The following is a 22,166-nucleotide window of genomic DNA, read 5'->3' on the forward strand; positions in this document are numbered from 1 at the left end:
CGTATGTCGAGCCGAATATAATACCCACTACGGGCCTTGAACTATAAATCACCCTCCTCCTCTGGGTCTTTATCAACACCCACATGGTCTATCACAACCTAACTGAAGCATACGATGCATGAGACCCGGATCGTTACCCAGACACCTAAGATCTAACCACGAATCAAAGCACGCCTGTCTAAATATAATCTTTTGATCATTTGTCAAAGTGGAGTTCACAAGAGCAATACATGTGAACTTGTTCGTCAAAGTCAATGAATTAAATGATCGTCCCTAAATAGTTAACAAAAAGAAGTCAATTAACGCCTTTGTCAGTTAAAGTTGCAAGGTCGCAACCAAAAGCGTGCGACTAGTGCATAACATGGTTCGCAAGATCTTTGACAAAAGGCTTGCGAGCCTTGTGACCGGAGAAAACTTACATATATGGCAAACTAATTGTTCGAATAAATGCTCGTAACCAAGAATTGAGAATATTTACCTCGTCAGCTTCCATTGTACAGATGATGTATGGAGTTTGAAAATTACTATATCTCAAAAACATCAACTTCGAAATCGATCAATCGCTAGATCTCCAAGTTTGCACTTTTGATTTCTTCAAGAACTTTTGAAATTTTAGGCTTTTTTTACAGTGGTGAAAACGTGGTTGACAGTGACGGTGGTTTGTTTTCATTGTTTTATGTTCAGTAATCGATGAAATTGAGAAATAAAAGGGTTTGCGAGCATATTGGTAGGCAACCGTTTGTAACCGACACACAATGTCGCAGAATCGCAAAATCTCAAAATCTCAAAATCAACAATTTTTGCTTGGTAGATGAGAATATTTTAGTTTTATGAGCGTAAAGTTAGTTTTGTAACCTAGTAATAATAAGTAAACCATTACGGTCGCAACTCGCAAGGTTCGCATGAATGACCATGCGACTTTGCGACTTATTTTCTAGTTATGGCCATAAACTTTAGATTGTGACTTGAAATTTCCTCGATCATGACTCACAAATCACTAGTCACACGGTCGCAATGTCACCCTGTGACTTGCGAGGGCATTTGGCAATTTCGTTTTTTTAGGATGAATCATTATAGTTAGTTCGAAAATTTGGACTTTTGGTCAATAGCCCTATTAAAAAAATAAGCTTAAGCTTTGTGCTTGTAGAATAAGCTTCATCTATCAACTCCAAACCTAAATATTAGCTCCTATATATAAGTTCCAGCTCACTTAGTAACCCCAAACACACCCTTTATTTCATTCTAAGAGTGCTCGTATCGGTCCGTTATAGGACCTGCCATTGAAGGCGTGAATCAACGTCGCCGATATTAGCGGTTGGTCGTTGATTCCGCCGTTGAATCCCGTACTCCATATTGTCGTTGCACAGCAAATTTGATCACAGATGAAAATCGAAAATGTATCTGTTTTTTGACCGTTTGGAATGCAATGGTAAGAAATTCAGTTACTTACATATACATATACATTAACCTCTACACAAACATCTTCAAACAATCAAACAATTAAATTATCAAACATCTTCAAACACTCCTTCAATTTCCTCTCAACATCTCAAGTCTAACTTCATGGCTCGTTTAACTGGACGGTCGATGTAAATCGTTCGAGTCACTCGATATCACCTATTCGGACACGGGGCGTTTGTTCGACTACATACGCGAAAATGTTGACTTTGCGGCATCGGATTTTGCTTAGTGTAACCCGGAAACCAAAAAAGAATGGCATGAAATTGTTGGAGAGCAAAACTCAAATGCGACCGAATCGAGTTGTATTGTATTGGTATATGGACCCGACGTTTCTGCACCCGACCTCATCCTCACTACCCGCACAATAATAGCGATTCGGGACACGTGAGTGATGACACGATCGGGTCGTATTGAACCTTTTTTTTGGAATTCGTAATTTTTTTTTTTCTATTTTAGGACTTTGTAATCGTTTTTTTTTTCTAATTTAGGACATCGTAATTGTTTTTTTTTTTTCTATTTTAGGACTTTGTAATGTTTTTTTTCTTTCTAATTTCGGACTTTGTAATCGGTTTTTTTTTTTTTTTTTCTATTTTAAGAACTTGAAATGTTTTTTTTTTTTTTTTCTTTCTATTTTAAGAACTTGTAATGTTTTTTTTTTTTTTTTTTTTTTTTTTTTCTATTTTAAGAACTTGTAATGTTTTTTTTTCTATGTTTAGGAACTTGTAATGTTTTTTTATTTTTATTTTAGAAACTTGTAATGTTTATTTTAGGATTTTATATGTTACATATAAAAAGTAATATAATTAATAATAATAAATAAGTTTAATATAATAAATGGCGGTGAGAACAAATCGTGAGTACGTCATGATGGTTAGTAGTTAGTATCTGGTTAGTGATGGGAAGGAAATGTTGATGTGCTGCTGATGTGACAGTCAGTCTTGAGAAGACACAACGTCATGGTTTAAGACTTAAAGTCCTCTAACTAGCTTTTAACGGATCTTTGTTAGGTAAGGTTTAAACCCAACATCAGTGGGCTTTGGGCTTTCCGGGAACCCAGAATCAAAATTCCGGATCAGGTCTCCGACCGGGTTTTCTTTCACGTCTCCCAAAACCCAAAAAGGCAAAAAAGAAACAAAAGCAAATCCCCCATAACAAAAGACTATTCATACAGAAGCTACTCACTTCATCGAGTTTGAATCAATCTATAATGGCAGCGTTAGCACCAAGAAGAAGAAGACAGTCAGAATCCGATCGATTGTTGCCGTCCACGTCGTCCGATCCTTACACGAAAGTTGATAAACCGCCGGAAAAAGCAGAAGCTGACGTGGAAAAAGGCCTATCGTGGACATTTCCTATATTTGCCCTAGGTTTATTACGCTATATGAGTGCAACTACTAATATCATTCATGATTGTGATGAAGTCTTTAATTATTGGGAGCCACTTCACTTTCTTCTTTACAAATCAGGCTTTCAAACTTGGGAGTACAGGTACTATTATATAATTTATATAATTGTTATAGTTCATATTATATAATTTTGTACGTATCTTTTACTATATTCATCTAATTTGTTACTGATGTGGTTGAATTATATGAATTTGTAAGAATATGCTTAATTTGCACAGTTGCTCAGCTAAGCTAAACAGCTAAGTTTACAATGCTAGGTGTATATTATGTATCTGGAAAGTGTACATTATGTTATTACTGAAGTTACGACGAAAAGTAGTTCGAAATGATTGTTATTATAAAATAATTTTGTAATATGTGCAGAGCTTATAAGATCCTTGACTATAGATATGCCTATGATGATAAATTGTGTCTGAAAATGAAAAGAAACAGATGTCAATAGGATAAGAGTTGTAATTTGGGTATAAGATATAAGTGGTGTAAGCATTTACAGCCGATTGACCTATATGATTAAGTGCCAGAATGTTATTACCTCTTCTAATTTTCTCAGAATTTAAGATTCCTTTCTTTTTTTGTTTCTCTGTGGAGTAATATTCGTGTTTTTTTCTTTGCAGTTCTCAGTTTGCATTGCGTTCGTACCTGTACATTCTTTTCCATTATATGGTGGGCTTGCCGTCTTCAATGTTGTATAATTGGCTTGAAGATGAAAAAGTAAAACATCCAATATTTTTCAATTTATTATCGGTGAACTGCATTAAAATGCAATGTATTAGTGACCTTTTACAGAATAATTACATATCTTTCTAAATTTCTTTATACAAATCATCATAATGATTTGATTTGATTCTTGATATCAATCCAGGTAAGAGTATTTTATGCTGTGAGGATATTTCTTGGCCTTCTATCTGTTATAACTGAAGCTGCTTTGGTAGTAGCACTTTCCAGAAAATATGGAAAACGCCTTGCTTGTTACACACTCGCCTTTTTGTGTCTGACTAGCGGTTGCTTTTTCGCTAGCACAAGTAAGTACCCATCAAACTTCCTCATTTCCATTTCCTATATTTCAAAAAAAAAAAAAAAATATGACTCAAGTTTTGTCTGTGTTCTATTTGCCAGTATATGTTGCAATCAGTACTTTGTGTACGCTCTCAAATCAATACATTAGTTATATTCTATTTTTAGTTACTCAGTATGCTGTAACTTTTATATGTTTTGCAAAATTAACAGCACATTGTAACTTTTTTCATCTCCAATATTTGTTGCTGTGCAGGTTTTTTGCCAAGCTCCTTTTCAATGTATGCTATATCTCTCTCGTCAGCATTGTTTCTTTTTGGTATGCATGCCTCAGCTGTTGCGGTTGCAGCAAGTGGTGTTATTCTTGGTTGGCCATTTTCAATCCTTGCTTTTCTTCCGGTTACAGTTTACTCTCTACTTAGAAGGTTCAAACAGTCATTTCTCTCAGGAGCATTCGTTTCTGTCACCCTTTTGGTACGTAACTATTCTTTTCTTTGTGTGTACTTGTGCAGTTATATTATTAAACATGGTTTTTTTGAAGGGTTACTGCGTGAAAGGTAACTAATTTGTGGTCTTAATTTGAAGGGAACAGAGTAACCAACTTTGATCTAATTTATGTTTTGGATAACACTCAAACTTTTGAAAGTGTATACCTAAGGTAGTCCACCAGGTCAAAACGATGACTTCTTGTTGATTCTGGTCATGTTGACTTGACTATTTGTACTTGGTACCCAGAGAACAGGTTTCAAAAGTACCTCATTTTGAAAGTTGGTTATCTTTTTATGAGTGAAAACTTAGGTGATGTTTGTTTTTTAAGATGTTTTTGTCTGAAGATCTGCAGACCATGTCTGTAAAGAAGATGTAGTTTAAAGGTATGTATACTGAATACTGAATACTGAAGACTGTTTGTTTTTATGTCTGCAAAATAACTTAATCCTGTCTGCAGCACTTAGAAGCACATTTCTAAGTCTGTGAGATTGCAGACAGAATAAGACATTATTTTATCTTATGTCTTCAGAAAAACAAACAGTCTGTAGTAAAAACTTCTGCGAGCGCGCAGACATAAGACATAATAAGGTCTGCAGACCGAAAAACAAACGACACCTTAGATAGTTTGTTGAAACATTATTTGACTATAGTTGGTGTGTTTCTATACAATAAGCCCTTTCTATAATCTACTAGCTGCATCTTATTGAATGACTAGTTCTTGTTTTACTTAGGTACTCGAAATGTAAGGACATATTTATCCTAATTCTTCATGTCTCATTATTTTAATGATATGAATCCGTTTTCAGGCTCTGTCACTAGTTGTGGACTACCATTACTATGGAAAGTGGACATCGTCTGTTATGAATTTGTTGGTGTACAATGTTTTAGGAGGTGGTGAGAGTCATTTGTATGGAACAGAAGGGCCATTATTCTACTTAAAAAATGGATTTAATAACTTCAATATTGCTCTTGTTCTCGCATTGCTCTTCATAGCTATTTTACCGGCTACAAAGAAGAAGTATGCACCTGACATGTTAATTGTCGTGTCTCCTGTTTATATCTGGTTGGCGTTCATGTCTTTGCAGCCACACAAAGAAGAAAGGTTAGGCCTGACACACACACACACACACACACACACACACACACACACAAAATCAACTGGCATTTTACTTTGACTGAATGTCTATTCGAATTGCAGATTCCTGTATCCCATATACCCCCTTATATGTGTTGCTGCTGCAGCTGTGATTGAGACCTTTCCTGATTTTTTTTACGATCGTTATAGAACCGAACAATCTCTGCTCTACAAGGTATCACAAAGTTGCATATGAAGTATCATTCCATAGTTTTTGCATGTTATGGTTATATCTATCTATTATATATTTATAATCTAATCACTTGCATCTGCAGATGGCTAAATACATGAGACCGTTACTTGTTGGCCTAATTCTATGCATTTCTCACTCGAGGACATTCTCAATCATAAATGGTTATGCAGCTCCATTAGAAATTTACAAGCACTTTGAACATCACGATGATGCTGGAACAGGTATAAAACTAACAAACAGTGTTGTGTACAGAAAGGATAACTTTTAGTTTGGGCTGAGTCCACTCGAAACACTTCATTCCCAATAATATTAATTATATATAAACTTCTGTTGTGTCAAGTATGATTATAAGATTATGTTATTTCAATAATATTTTTATAATTATAATTATGTAATTTAGGAAGTATTAAATTCAAACTTGAATGTGTTTGCAGGTGCGGTGGTGTGCGTTGGAAGTGAATGGCATCGATTTCCTTCTTCGTTCTTTATTCCAGAGTATGTAAGTGAAGTAAGGTGGATAGATGACGGCTTCCGGGGCCTACTACCATTCCCGTTCAATTCAACCTTGGGTGGAACTTCATCAGCACCACCTTATTTTAACAATAAAAACAAGGCATCACCTGAACAATTTGTAAGCCTGTTACCACCAAATTTCTTGTACCTCTTATATGTGACTAAATTAAATCTTGTTTTTCTGAGTTAGTTTTGGTTAATCTGTGAATAGCTTCAAGACGTTGAAAGCTGTGATTTTCTTGTTGAGCTGCAGCTTCAAAGACCCTTTCTTTATAGAGGCAGTAACTTGACGAAGTGGGAGGTACTCTTTCTCACTCTGTGTGTGTGTATGTGTGTGAAATTGTGACACATAAGCATCGACACACCATTGAGAACATGTCTGAAGTGGATGTGTCAATATTAGCTCCTTTACTTGTCAACACACTAGTGAAAGTTTTTATCTTTTTTGCTGAACGGGCCAAATGGGTCAAAAGTCTCTGATACTATAATTTAATGTACACAACCTACATTTTTTGTTGCAAAATTTGGGTTTGTATCTGTTGTAACATAGTAATACATATATGTATTGCATTAATGATCCTCTTAAATTTTTTTAAAGAAATTAACAAAAGAAGTAATTGTTGGTCAACACAATCTGAGACCAAATAACCAGATTTGACTCTTTAATTAGTAAATGAATATGTTGACTCATACTAGTGATGCGTGTTCGTGTTGTAGGTGGTTGCAGCGTTACCTTACCTAGATAGGGAATTTTCACCCCCTTTACACCGATCTTTCTTCATACCATATATGTGGGAGGAGAAAAACACGTTTGGCATCTACAAGTTGTTGAAGAAACACAAGCAACAATAATAGTTTAGGTTCTGCAATTAGTTAACCACACATCACTGATACTGTCATTTGCTGGATTACTAGTGACAGGACTGATTCTTGTTTTTGCATACTTTTGGCTTTTGTTAGAGTTGTACTTTAACTCTTCGATTTTTAAATCCACTTCCTCTGTGTTACATGCTCTTCTATGACGCTTTATGTTATTGATTTTCTGTATACTTTTTTACCTTGGTTATCTACTTATCTATAATAGCATTTAACAGTTCTTCTCATAGTCAAATGGCCCGAAAGGTTAAAAATGGTGCTTTATTTGAGACTAATGAGCTTATTAATTTATATTTTACATGAGGCATTGGACACTACACAATTTGTGTTATGTTTACTGGTTTAACGGTCTGTGTAATCAAACTCTCATGTTTGTATAGTTATTTGTCTAAGGGTGTCACAATAGTACCTCATATACTAAACTATTGTTTTAGTGTTGTATGTTTTACTTGTATAAAGTTTTCCGCTCTCTTTACGGAATTTCTTGCTCATGCTTTGCCAAAAGTGTTGAATATGTTACATTTAAATATAAATTTAAATACATATTAATATTAAAATTGTTTACATATATTCTTGGATGCTTGTTGCACTTGGAAACTGCAATTTTTTTTTTAAACAGAAGTTTAGATTGCCCCGAGGATTAAACTACTCATGCGATCATCTCCCGCAGTTGCATAACCCGCCCCCAACTGTTGCCCTGGAGGAAATCTGGATCAATTCGAGGGCATGGCCGGTAAAACCCCCCCTCTCGCTGCTCCGCAACGCAATGTGCGAAAGGCGGCCTTGAGTTGATTTCAAGGTCAGGGAATAATCTTGTGTGCAATGTTGTAGTTCCCGGAAATCGAACTCCTAAACACTAGAAAGAGTGTCAGGTCACTAGCACTTGAGCAGAAGATTCAAAACTGCAAATTGTTGAATGTGGCTGCTTTAGGTGCAAATTATTTGTCAAAACCTTACATAGTTGCAATATTTTGCACGTAACATCCCAATTAATTTAAGTGTTATAATCAAATAATAATATTAAATATAAAAATAGCTAATCCAAATAGGCAATAAATGGTTGGATTCCTGTCATTCACAAAGTTATTCTTCTTCATGGCCACGGAGGTTCGCCTGCAATGACTCCGGACTGCTCGCAAAGTGGGTAGTCGCTCTGGGATTAGTCAGTTCAAAAAATAGTTGGATACCCAGGTTAAAAAAAAAAAAAAAAAAAAAAATTGGCAATAAATGAAATCGAGTGCAAAACTTGATTGTCCCAAATTTATGTACACCATCAATATTTTACACATTTATTGTGTCAAGCTATAGATGAGCAAAAACTGCTTTCGGACCGTTTCTGGATCCAAAAAAATCGGTTCTAGAAAAACCGTTTTTTGGGATTCGGATCCGGTTCCGGTTTACGGGATCGGTTTTTTCGATATTTTTTCAGAATCGCATTTTTCCGATTCTTAACTGTTTTTTTTCGTACACGGATTTTTACAAGATTCGATTTTCACATGTTATATTTTCATAACGTTTAAACAACAATAATAGAAACAAATTAATCATTAAGTTATAACGATTAAATAACTATATATAATATTAAATAATACTCCGTAATGGGAGCATGATCAATGGGGAAGTAACCAATCGAGGGAATCGGGGGGAAGCAAAAAAAAAATAAAAAATTCGTTTTTTTTGGAATTTTTTTTTTCCGGCATCAAGATCACACGAAAATATGAACATTTAGAAGAGACACTTCGTGATGAATGTCATTATTTAGGCGGGAAAACGATCGACAAAAATAACATTCAAGATAATATTGTTCGTGAAGAATATGAACGTCTTTTTTTCTTCATGTTTTGTGAAGTAAAATTTAGCCCGATTTAGAGTTTAGGGTTTAGGGTTTAGGGTTTAGGGTTTGGTGTTTTGGGTTTATTCCATAAACCCAAAACACCAAACCCTAAACCCTAAACCCTAAACCGTTCGTGTTAAAAACTCAATCTAAATCCTAAATCTAAACCCTAAATCTAAACCCTAAACCCTAAATTTCTAAACCCTAATATCTAAACCCTATAAACCCTAATATCTAAACCCTAATATCTAAACCCCAATAGCCAAAACCTCAACATATGCTCGAAAAACACGATAATTGTTATATATTATTTCTTCGAGCGTTTTCCCGCCAAAATAAAAACATTTATCACAAAGTGTCTCTACTAAATGTTCATATTTTCATATCATCTATAATGTTCGTGAACAAAGTTTTTTCAAAAAACGAAAAGAAAAAAAAAAGTTTTTGCTTCCCTCCGCTTCCCCCGAATGGTTACTTCCCTCTTGATCTTACCCCCTCCGTAATGATATAATTATACTTTTGAGTTGTATAAAAAATAAATGAAAGTACTATAAATATGAACTTTTACAATGTCAGTTATGTAATACAAACTAGTTCTAGTTGTGATAATGTTGATAAGAGTAACAGCTCTATTACAACTAACAATGGTTTTCAATATTCTAAATTTTTAAAGAGTCATGAATATTCAAAAAAAATTTAACCACTACTATAATCAGCGCGTATAATTTGAGAATATTGTCACACTAATCTTTATTGTTACATTACTTTTTGTTGTTATATGTTCCGCCACAATGATAATTTTACTATAAATATTTTTACTAAAATAGCAATCTATCACAAATGGAGTTCACGAGTCAGTTAACTAGTAAATACATAAATGTGTTGTCTGTGTAAAAAAATTCACATTAAAGAAATCACATGACATTAGTCCCCACTAAAACTTTTAGTTCGATAACAGGGAGATCCCGCATCGACTCAAGAGTATAAGTGGGAATGGAAATGATCCCACATCTATAGTAAAATTGGGAATGTGAACGTGTCTATAAAAGCAAAGGCCAAGGTAATAATAATCACTTCCTCACCATTAATCCCTAGCTTTAACTTTAAGACCCCTTGTATCGGTCCATGTACAACGGCGTGGGAGGGTGTGGTGGAACCCGGTGCCGCCCCCCATTGCCGTATCGAGGCGTTGGTCAGCAAAAAAATTGGGGCGTGGGTGGGGCAGCAATGGGGTAGGCGACGGAGTGAGTGGAGGGGATGATACACGTGGCGTTTTTTATTGGCTTGGTGGTTGGTGGTTGCACACTAAATATCAAACGGATATATATATATATATATATATATATATATATATATATATATATATATATATATATCCGTTGCAATTTAATCAATTTTAATAATAATAATAATTTATATTTATATTTACTTATATATACATATAAACACCACTACACTCTTCACAAACACACTTCTTCCGTACTTCTCCTACAATTCATATTTTTTTTTTTTTTTTTTTAAATGTCTAATCCAAACACTCAATTCACTTTGCAAGATGATAATGAAGATCCCCGAACACCACTTAACCAAACCGGTTCGTTTTCAAATCTTATGGTGTTCGGTCGAACAAATACTCCCGGATTAGCATCCCCACCACTCCAAACACCTAGTCCTCAACAAATTGCCAATATGTCTAGAAATTTGTTCGGGTTCAATCAACCCTTACTTCCGCTAAATTTTGAACAACAACAACAATGGGCTCTTTTTCAACAACAACAACAACAACAACAACAACAACAACAACTTTATCAGATGCGGTCGCTGTAGTGACCCGAACTTTTCCATGATTATTCCATGATTATATATTAAATGAAAACTATATTTGCATGATTAAATGTTTTCAACATGTTAAGCAATCAAGCTTGTTAAGACTTGATTATTTGAAATGAGTTTCATGTAGACAATTGACCACCCAAGTTGACCGGCGATTCACGAACGTTAAAACTTGTAAAAACGACATGATGATATATATATATGGACATATATATGGTTAATATGAGATTATGATAAGTAAGTATCTCACTAAGTATATTAACAATGTGTGATATACATAAAAAAATGAGAATATTGAATTATGAAGCTCGAAACGATATATATAACGATTATCGTTATAACAACGTCTTACTAAATACATATGTATTGTATTAAGATATTGATATACTATATTTAACATGATAAAATGATAATTAAGTATATCATTGAGTGTATTAACAATGAACTATACAAGTAAGATGAGACTGCTATCTTAAGGATTTCGAAACAATATATATATGTAACGATTATCGTTGTAATAGTATTTTAACATATATATATATATATATATATATATATATATATATATATATATATATATATATATATATGATGTTAAGATATATTCATACACCATGTTATCATGTTAACATAACAATTTAACATCTCATTTAAGTATAATAACAATGAATTAATTACATTTAACAAGATCGTTAACTTAAAGGTTTCAAAACAACACTTACATGTAACGACTAACGATGACTTAACGACTCAGTTAAAATGTATATACATGTAGTGTATTTAGATGTATTAGTACACTTTTGAAAGACTTCAAGACACATATCAAAGTACTTCTACTTAACAAAAATGCTTACAATTACATCCTCATTCATTTTCATCAACAATTCTACTCATATGCAACCGTATTCGTACTCGTACAATACCCATCTCCTAGATGTACACACTATTGGTATATACACATAAAAATCTGCTCCTTAGCAGCCTTAAATGATTAAGGAACATGTGGAACCAACCACTTGTCAACTAGCATGAATTATTTAGCAAGAAAACAAACTTAAGAATCTTTTCTTTCTTTATAATGAGTAAAAACGTTTTTATGATTTCACCTCATTTTTCCATTCCATTTTCTCATACTTACACTCTAAATTCTCTCTCAAAATACTCCTAACATCATACTTGATCATCTCCAAGCATTTTCACCATTTTTTATCTTCAATTACAAGCTTTAATCATCATAAAAACAATCATTCAAGAACACTTCAATAAATCTTTCAAACTTGCTAGATTACTTCCAAGCTTTAAATCCATTCCAAGTAATCATCCAAGATCAAGAAACTTTTGTTAATCTCAGTAGGTTTTCATTCTAAATCAAAGGTAAGAATCATATTCAAGCTTTGGTTCAATTTCTATAAACATAACTATCTTAATTCAAGTAGTAATCTTACTTGAACTTGTTTTCGTGTCATGATTCTACTTCAAGAACTTCCAAGCCATCGAAGATCCTTTGAAGCTCAAGTTTATTTTTCATCATTTCCAGTAGGTTTACCTACTATACTCGAGGTAGTAATGATGTTCATAACATCATTCGATTCATATATATATATATATATATATATATATATATATATATATATATATATATATATATATATAACTATCATATTCGAAGATCTAAACTTGTAATCACTAGAACATAGTTTAGTTAATTCTAAACTTGCTCGCAAACAAAGTTAATCCTTCTAACTTGACTTTTAAAATCAACTAAACACATATTCTATATCTATATGATATGCTAACTTAATGATTTAAAACATGAAAACACGAAAAACACCGTAAAACCGGACATACGCCGTCGTAGTGAAACCGGGGGCTGTTTTGGGTTAGAAAAATAAAAACTATCTTAATCTTTGAATTGAAAGTTTGTTTTCTGGAAAAATAATATTTCATATGAATATGATACTATATCCAAAAATCATGGTTAAACACAAAGTTGAAGTATGTTTTTCAAAATGGTCATCAAGATGTCGTTTTTTCGACGGAAATGACTACCTCTTTAAAAAATGACTTGTAACCTGTATTTCCGACTATAAACTTATACTTTTTCTGTTTAGTTTCATAAATTTCAGTTCATTATGAAACCATAGCAACTTGAATCACTCAAAACGGATTTGAAACGAAGAAATGACGGGTAAAACAAAATTGGATAAATTTGCTAGTTTTAGCTACGAAAATTTTGTTACAAATCTAGACCAACCATAACTTAACTAACTTATATTGTATTATACATGTATTCTAACATATATTATGTAATCTTGGGATACCATAGACACGTATACAATGTTTTGACATATCATATCGACTCATCTATATATATTATTTGGAACAACCATAGACACTCTATATGCAGTAATGCTTGAGTTAGCTATACAGGGTTGATGTTGATTCCAAAATAATATATATACTTTGAGTTGTGATCTAGCCTGAGACTTGTATACACTGGGTCGTGGATTGATTCGAGATAATATATATTGATTTATTTCTGTACATCTAAATATGGACAACTAGTTGTAGATTACTAACGTTGGACTGCTAACTTAACAAACTTAAATCGTTAAAACGTAATAAAAAAATGTTGTATATTTCGATCATACTTTGATATATATGTATACATTTGTTATAGGTTCGTGAATCGACCAGTTGCCAAGTCTTATTTCCGGCAAAGTAAAAATCTGTGAAAGTGAGTTATAGTCCCACTTTTAAAATCTAATATTTTTGGGATGAGAATACATGCAGCTTTATAAATGTTTTACAAAATAGACACAAGTACGCGAAACTACATTCTATGGTTGGATTATTAAACCGAATATTGCCCCTTCAAGTCTGGTAGCCTAAGAATTAGGGAAATGGCCCCTAATTGACGCGAATCCTAAAGATAGATCTATTGGGCCTAACAACCCCCATTCAAGTTATGAATGGCTTTAGTACTTTGATTTATATGGTGATTGCGATTGCCAATTTATGGCATACTTGCGAGTATGCGGGGAATATTCTATATGCATTAAAGTTAATGTCGGTTACCAGGTATTCATTATATGAATGCTTTTTATACACTTGCGAGTGTAAGATTATTGAATAAATGAAATCTTGTGGTCTATTATTATGTTTTGATAAATATATAGGTTAAACCTATAACTCACCAACATTTTTGTTGACGTTTAAAGCATGTTTATTCTCAGGTGATTATTAAGAGCTTCCGCTGTTGCATGCTAAATAAAGACAAGATTGGAGTCTGCATGCTTGTAATATATTGTTTAAAAACTGCATTCAGAGATTTAAATTGATGTATAATATTGTTGTAAACCAATATGTAATATTCGTGTGTAAAACGTTATCTTTTAGATTATCATTACTTGATAATCTACGTTATGGTTTTTGAACCTTTATTGATAAAATAAAGGTTATGGTTTGTTTTAAATAAAACGAATGCAGTCTTTGAAAAACGTCTCATATAGAGGTCAAACCTCGCAACGAAATCAATTAATATGAAACGTTTATAATCGATATGAAGGGGACATTTCATTCACAAGAAACATCAACCCAACAAATTCCAATCCAACGAATGCAATTGCGAGATGAAGAATCACAAGAACAACAACTTCAAGTTCGTCAATCTCAAACATGGGAAACACGAAAACACCGCAAAAAAGATAAAGGTTATTATAATTATAAATTATTATTATTATTAGCTACTGTTATTATTATTATTATTATTATTATTATTATTATTATTATTATTATTATTATTATTATTATTATTTAGTGTGTGTATATATATATATATATATATATATATATATATATATATATATATATATATTACTTACTGTTATGATTATTATTATTATTATTATTATTATTATTATTATTATTATTATTATTATTATTGTTTTTATTAATAATATGTTTATAAAAATATATAGGGAAAGCGGTGGAAGGTACGTCGAGGAAACAAAAAATGTGGTCACAACAAGAGATTTTGTGGTTGGCGAAATGTTTTTGTGATGCTTCGGAGAATCCAATTGTTGGTCGATCACAAAAGCAAAAAAGTTTTTGGGGCACGGTTATGGAAAAGTTTAATGAAAATGAAGAATGTTGGGTACGTCATGAAGATTCGTTATCTTCAAAATGGAGAGATGTCAACAAGGCTTGTACGGTGTTTTTGCCTATTTTTAACGATATAAAGGATCATTGGCAAAGTGGAGCTAATGACGATGACGTTTACCACTCTGCGGAGCAATCATATTCTAGTCAATATGATCAACAATTTCCTCATAAGGAAGCATTTTTTTTTCTTGAAAACACATCCAAAGTGGAATGTTCCTAATGATCCGGTTGCAAGAGCTCAAAAACATGTTGTCGATGTTGACGAGGTAGGGGAAAGTCAAGGAGATCTGGTACGACTTTCCCAAGACTTTGAGGCGGAGTTGTTTGGGGACGTACCAATGACACGTCCAATGGGACATGATAAAGCAAAGAAAGCCCAAAAGAAATCGGCTTCTTCGGACGCAGGAGCGTCATCTCGTGGTCGGAGTTCGAGTTCGTCAAGGGTGGACGAATTTTTGGACCAAATGTCTAATATGGTCGTGGACAAGAAAAGTGCGATTGATAAATTTAATGAATTTTGTACTATGCAAACCGCACTTACACAATTTGATGTGTTGGGGAAATCTTCTAGAGATTTTGAGGACCCAGAGGACATGATTCGTCTTCAAAATTTTAAAAAGATGATTCGTGGCAAATTGAAGGATGACTTGAACATTGACAACATCCCGAACACCGATTAGTTTATGTTTGTTCGTCTTTAGTTTATGAATTTAATTTATGTACCATTTTTTTAACTATTTAATTATGTATTTTTTTTATTTTTTTATTAATGTAAGATGTCATTTTAATTATTCAAATTATGTTACATTTTTTTTCTACTTATTAAATAAAATAAAATAAAATAAATTATTAAAACACAACAAAAATTAAAAATTAAATGTCACGTCAGCATTCCACTAACCCACCCACACCACTACTACTCCACACAACTAACCCACACGTCCTAGTCATCAAAAAAGTTCAAAAAGCAACCCACGCCCCCAACCCACGCCCCCAACCACTACAAATAGTATAATGAATCAAAGGAGTTTAATAAACCTTTTTTTTTTTTTTTTTTTGAAAAACAGTGATAAAATAAACAGTTATGAACCAGTTTTTTTATTCCGTTTCTACTCCGGTTTCAAGTAGAAAAAAAATCGGCTGGGAAGTTATCGGTGGAACCGGTTCGAATTTTCGGCTTCGGATCCAGTTTTGATAGAACCGGCCAGATCTGACAAGATTCAGTTTTGAAATCTGGGTCCAAATATTTATTTATTTTTTTTTCTCCCTGAATTCGAATTTTTTGTGCATCTCCATCCAAAGCCAGACTTCAAACCCAAACAAACATCATATTCTCGAGCTAGGCCGAGTATCCTTTGGTGTAACGAGAATTTGGATCCACCACATATTGGTTACCCGCTAGCTTGCCGAACCTTTGGTCAAAATTTAATATATTTCTTCAAGATTGATGATTTACGCATTAGATTAGCAGAGTAATAATATTCATAAAAATTAGGCATGTTTACAAAATGTTAAAACTATCAAACAAAAAGTGAAAATGATCAAAAAGAGAGATCTCAAAATAGGGATGTCAATGGATTAGATATGAATCGGATGATGTCGTATTCATATCAATATCCATTTAAGATTTGTTTATCCATATCCATGTCTATTAAAAGTTAGTTCATCCATATCCATATCTACTGGATTACGCTGGTTAGTGGATATTCATTGGATATTCAAGAAATGTTATAATTTTTCTTAATATTTAATAAAAACAAAAACGTAATATAACAAAAAATATAATGTGACATTTTCTAAAATCTATATCCACAAGAACGTATAATCTTTATCGAATATATAACACAATCTCTTAAATTTACAGTTAGTTATAGAAAATGACAATTAAAATGCGTAATTTGTATGTAATGTGAATAAATATACATGTTTATTGTAAGACTCTTTTTAATGGTGATGGGGTAATGGGAGAGTGATGGGGTTTTTGTGAGGTATAGTGCTGATGTGGCAAAGGTGGTGGGGGTGATGGATTTTGTAATGGTAGGCGTGATGGGGTGTGATGGGGGTTGTAGGTCCTACATTTTTAATTTATTTTTCATTTTTGTTTGAGTTTTTATAATAATAATTATAATTATTATTATTAGTATTATTATTAACATTAATATTATTTATTATTATTAATTCGTATTATTAATTATAATAATTATCACAGAGAATATTCAACTTTTTAACAGAACATATATTAAACACAAACAAACACGGTTACAAGTTTTTTTAAAAACTAAACATCCAACACAATTACAACGATAATTAAGTTAAACATTTAGAAATCGTCCGAATCACCAGACGAGTAGAACTTGCCATCCGTGTCGTACTATGGCCCGTTTGGTACATAGTCCTCTTCATCCGAGGGATCAATGTACCCCATCTCAACCGGATACTCGATGTACAGCTTGATTGACTCGTTGCGAGTCACAGCTCGACCCACAAGCATACACCAGTCATCTTCTTCTTTAAGAGGAGTGGTTGGAACATTGGGTTTCTTGAAGAACCAGACTTGTGAGAATACAAGAGGTATCTCATCCTTGAGGAAATCAATTAGATTGGACAGTGGATGATTACGGACGTTCAAGCGGTACTCCCATTGTTCAGCATTGACGGTGGTGGAGTAATTCCTGACATGAGGGTCGAATTCTCCACTGTAGTTCACTTGGACCAAAACATGAATTTGACTCATTTTGAAGTAGTAGAGAAGTAGTAGATAATTTTTGAAGTATGTGTGGTTTGATGAGAAATAATGTGAAACGTCCGCGACTAATCCTCCCGGACGGAATCTTCAACAGTTGGTTCCATCACGATGATCGAATCCAAGTAATGTTCTTAACATGAGCTTATGCACAGCGGAAGACTTAATTCGTACCTGAGAATAACATGCTTTAAAAAGTCAACAAAAAGTTGGTGAGATATATAGGTTTGATGCTAGCAGCGTAATGACTATGGACCACAAGATTTCATGTATAAAAATATAATACACTCGCAAGTGTATAAAATCATTCTGCTTATGTTGAGGCCTCAGTAACCAACCTTAACAATAATATAATAAGTCATCTTCGCAAAGATGGATATGTACACTCGCAAGTGTATAAATAATCCTCGAAGTACTAAACATCCGCCAAAGGGATGACGAGCTGCTGGTACATCTGCTGATGATGTCGTGAAATATGAAAGGTTCTCCGATAACGACGGCGAAAGGATGATGTATATATATCGAGATTATGATAAGGCTAGTCTTTCAGAGAAGTCGAAGTGGAGCTGTAACAAAATTTGGTTACTTTGAAAAGGAATTGTAAGGTTGTTTTTGCTAATGAATGATAAGGAATTCGACGCGGATACGTTTTAACTATAACTTAGGTTTCGAAAGTTTTTCAGGTGCATAACTGTATGCATAAAACTTTCTTCTGTAGACGAGGTGCGGCTGGTTCAACTTCTCGTTCGAGGTGTTTTTAAGAATCATAATAGGTTTGAACGCGGATTGTAATCGTCAAGATACGAATGAGGTTTAAAATAGAATCAAGTGGCAAACTTGAAGAATTGTTTAGTTTCATATGTTATAATCAACATTTTAACTCATTTTAATTGTCCAAAGTTAGCAGTCCAATAGTCCGATAAATTTATATATAAATTAGATATACAATATTCGAATTACTTAATACGTATCGTGACCCGTGTACCGGTCTCGGTGTCGATCACAACTCAAAGTATATATATATTTTGGAATCAACTCCGACCCTGTATAGCCAACTCCCACCTTCACATATAGAGTGTCTATGGTTGTTCCGAAATATATATATATAGATGGGTCAATATGATAAATCGAAACCTTGTATCCGTGTCCCGACGGTATGTAAAGTGCAGAAATTAAATAACAATAAATAAAATTGCGAGAATGTAAATTGCGATAAATTAAATGTTAGCCGGGAACAGTTAGCTAGGAACAGTTAGCGTGGATTCCTAACAATATTTCAATTTAGTTAATTCGTCTGTTTCTAACAAATTTTATTTTGTCCATGTTTCCTTCTTTATGCCACTTGTTGGATTCTGATAGGTCAAAATCCGAATATGAAATTTAAATGGAAATGGTTAATCTGGGGTGAACGGATACGTATATCGGTAGTTGTAAGTAGGATAGTAAATGATCGTTGAATCAGATTCGAAGAATGTACAGTGTAACTTATTAATGTGAATTCTAAATATTCCTCGGGTACTACCTACCCGTTAAAATATTTTCATCGTTAATAGTTTTGTACGAAGGAATTTTTAACTACAATCTTTATGAAAATATACTTGCATATATATTTTCTTCAGATGTAATTATGGATTTAATGAGTCAAACTCTCATTTGATTTATCATTAATACTAGATTACATAATCTCTAAAACTTTAGAAATTACATAATCATCATGTCGAATGAGGAAAAATGAGGTAGAATGATACGTAAAGCAAAGATAATCGATGTAGATCGATGTGTAGAACGAAGTTCATACTCGAAGTACAGATGGTGATATTGAGGCGTGTAATATTGATATTCGAAGTACAGATTGTGATGTTGAGAGTTACGGCACGGTTATGGTTTAGGGATGATAAGGGTACTGTCGACGTCGATGATGGTGGTACTGATTATGCTGTTGGTGCTGCTGCCGGTATTCGTAACCTTCGCACCAGGTTCTCCAAAGTCGTCACACGAGCGCGTAGTTAGTTAACTTCTTCTAGTACTTCGGGATGATTGACGGTTGAAGCGAGCGAATGAATAAGATTCAAGATATTGGATAGTATATAATCGTGACAAGATACTCTAGCAATGGAAGAGAAAATAGTTTCTCAAACAGGTTCGCCGGTAAGTGCTTCAGGTTCTTCGCCAAGTGAGCAATTTGGTGAATGGAAGGGATCTCCGATATGAAATGATTTTCGAATAACGAATGATATTCTAACTATATAGAATATCCATATATATATTCTTAAAGATATCGTAGACTACAGAGGAAACTACGGCATATGACAAACAAGTCTACAAATGCGCTAAGATATGAATTTTTTGTCTATACACTATCAATGCAGTAAATGCAGTAAGATCTGTCGAGACTTAAGAATGATAAGCAGGCAATTTCCTAAGGATGATAAGCAGATGTTTTCCGACTAGAAATGATAAGCAAAACTTTTGACATGTAGACACGGTCAAAGTCCAGACTCACTAATGTATCCTAACAACTACCAGTTAGACACACTAATGGGAGACCTGGTTCGCTAAGACCAACGCTCTGATACCAACTGAAACGTCCGCGACTAATCCTCCCGGACGGAATCTTCAACAGTTGGTTCCATCACGATGATCGAATCCAAGTAATGTTCTTAACATGAGCTTATGCACAGCGGAAGACTTAATTCGTACCTGAGAATAACATGCTTTAAAAAGTCAACAAAAAGTTGGTGAGATATATAGGTTTGATGCTAGCAGCGTAATGACTATGGACCACAAGATTTCATGTATAAAAATATAATACACTCGCAAGTGTATAAAATCATTCTGCTTATGTTGAGGCCTCAGTAACCAACCTTAACAATAATATAATAAGTCATCTTCGCAAAGATGGATATGTACACTCGCAAGTGTATAAATAATCCTCGAAGTACTAAACATCCGCCCACTAGTTCTTATGTCTAGTGCAGCCTACTGGATGGGGGTGTTAAACCCGATAGATCTATCTTTAGGATTCGCGCTTACATGCTATAATAACATATAACTAAATTACCTAGCACATCAATCCGCAGAATATCATTTTTAATCACTTGTGTCCATAACGTAAATCATTTATAAAAACAGCGCATGTATTCTCAGTCCAAAATATTTAAAGTTTAAAAGGGACTATATACTCACCTAATGTATTTTGTAGTAAAAATACATATAACATCATTAAACACGTGTATGGTTGGCCTCGGATTCACGAACCTATATCATTTATATATATATATATATTAACACATATAATCACATAATTCCTTCTATTTAATATTTATATATAATTTAAATGTTGTAGTTATATACATATATATACATATAATTATGTTATGTGAAGTAACTATAGTTTTATATAACTAATAGTTATTTGATAAAATAATATTGATAATACTAAAAAAAATAAAATAAAAGTTATTTTATTTTACAATAATAGTAATAATAGTTATTATGATAATAATATTGATAATATAAAATAATAATATTAGTGTCAAAATAATAATAAAGATAGTAATAATAATAATTTTGATAAAAATAATAATTTCTCTAATAAGGATAATAATATTAAAAATGATATTTTTAATATAATTGATAGTTTTTAATAAAAATGATGCTAATGATAAAATTAATGATATTATTGGTAATAATTATAATAATAATAATAATAATAATAATAATACTAATAATAATAATAATAATGATAATATTATGTTATACCTTTGTAGCATTAAAAATTAAATTGCCCATGACGGGACTCGAACCCTTGACCTCTTGCCAAACCTAAAACCTCCTCAAACCATCCCTCTGTTACTACTTTTCTGTTTTAATTCAATATTCAAGTATATTTAACCCCTCAGTTTCGGTTTTTTTTCTTATTTACTTTTCTTTTCATCAACAACCTTCGGTATCATCATGCCATTATCATCATCATCATCATCATTCATCCTTAACATCATATAAGCAAGTTTTATCATCATAAACAAATCATTCATGAAGCCACAGGAGCATGATGAATACTGCAGCGGTTTATAATTTAGTCTATATATATATATATACCTCGGCCCACATAGAAAAACATGCAGGGATCTCGGCCCAACACAATTAATTAGAGGCCCGACTAGTTAGCCCAAACATATTACTAAGCGTAAAAAGCAATCGAGTTTATGGTTTTATAAGTCTTCCTTGTCGGCTGGAATAACAAAAAGAAAAAGAAACGGAAGTTGTCCTCCACTGGTAGCCGACACAGCCCTCATCATTATTTCTATATATCATCATCATCGTCGAGCTTTATCTGTGTCCTACATCATCATTCTTTTATATTAATGTTACTGTATGTTCATAATTATCCTCTCATTGATCATCATACTCGCACCATCTTAATCGTCATTCACCTCTTATTAATGTAATGGGAAACAGAAAGATACCGTACAGAAACATGCTCGTTTGATAGCAAGATCATG

The 22,166-nt window shown here is 33.2% G+C and overlaps 1 protein-coding gene across 1 annotated transcript; it reads left to right on the forward strand.

The window, feature by feature from the left end:
- The first annotated feature begins 2,627 nt into the window (after positions 1–2,627).
- LOC139891086 (alpha-1,2-mannosyltransferase ALG9) lies at positions 2,628–7,121 on the forward strand. The gene is made up of 10 exons (XM_071874012.1): positions 2,628–2,949; positions 3,482–3,578; positions 3,730–3,889; positions 4,138–4,355; positions 5,177–5,472; positions 5,569–5,680; positions 5,781–5,919; positions 6,133–6,329; positions 6,423–6,512; positions 6,929–7,121. The coding sequence occupies exons 1-10, from the start codon at positions 2,669–2,671 to the stop codon at positions 7,061–7,063; spliced, it is 1,725 nt and encodes a 574-aa protein (XP_071730113.1). The 5' UTR covers positions 2,628–2,668; the 3' UTR covers positions 7,064–7,121.
- The last annotated feature ends 15,045 nt before the right edge of the window (positions 7,122–22,166 follow it).

This window comes from Rutidosis leptorrhynchoides, chromosome 2 (genome assembly GCF_046630445.1).
Source record: "Rutidosis leptorrhynchoides isolate AG116_Rl617_1_P2 chromosome 2, CSIRO_AGI_Rlap_v1, whole genome shotgun sequence".
In the NCBI taxonomy this organism is placed as follows: domain Eukaryota; kingdom Viridiplantae; phylum Streptophyta; class Magnoliopsida; order Asterales; family Asteraceae; genus Rutidosis; species Rutidosis leptorrhynchoides.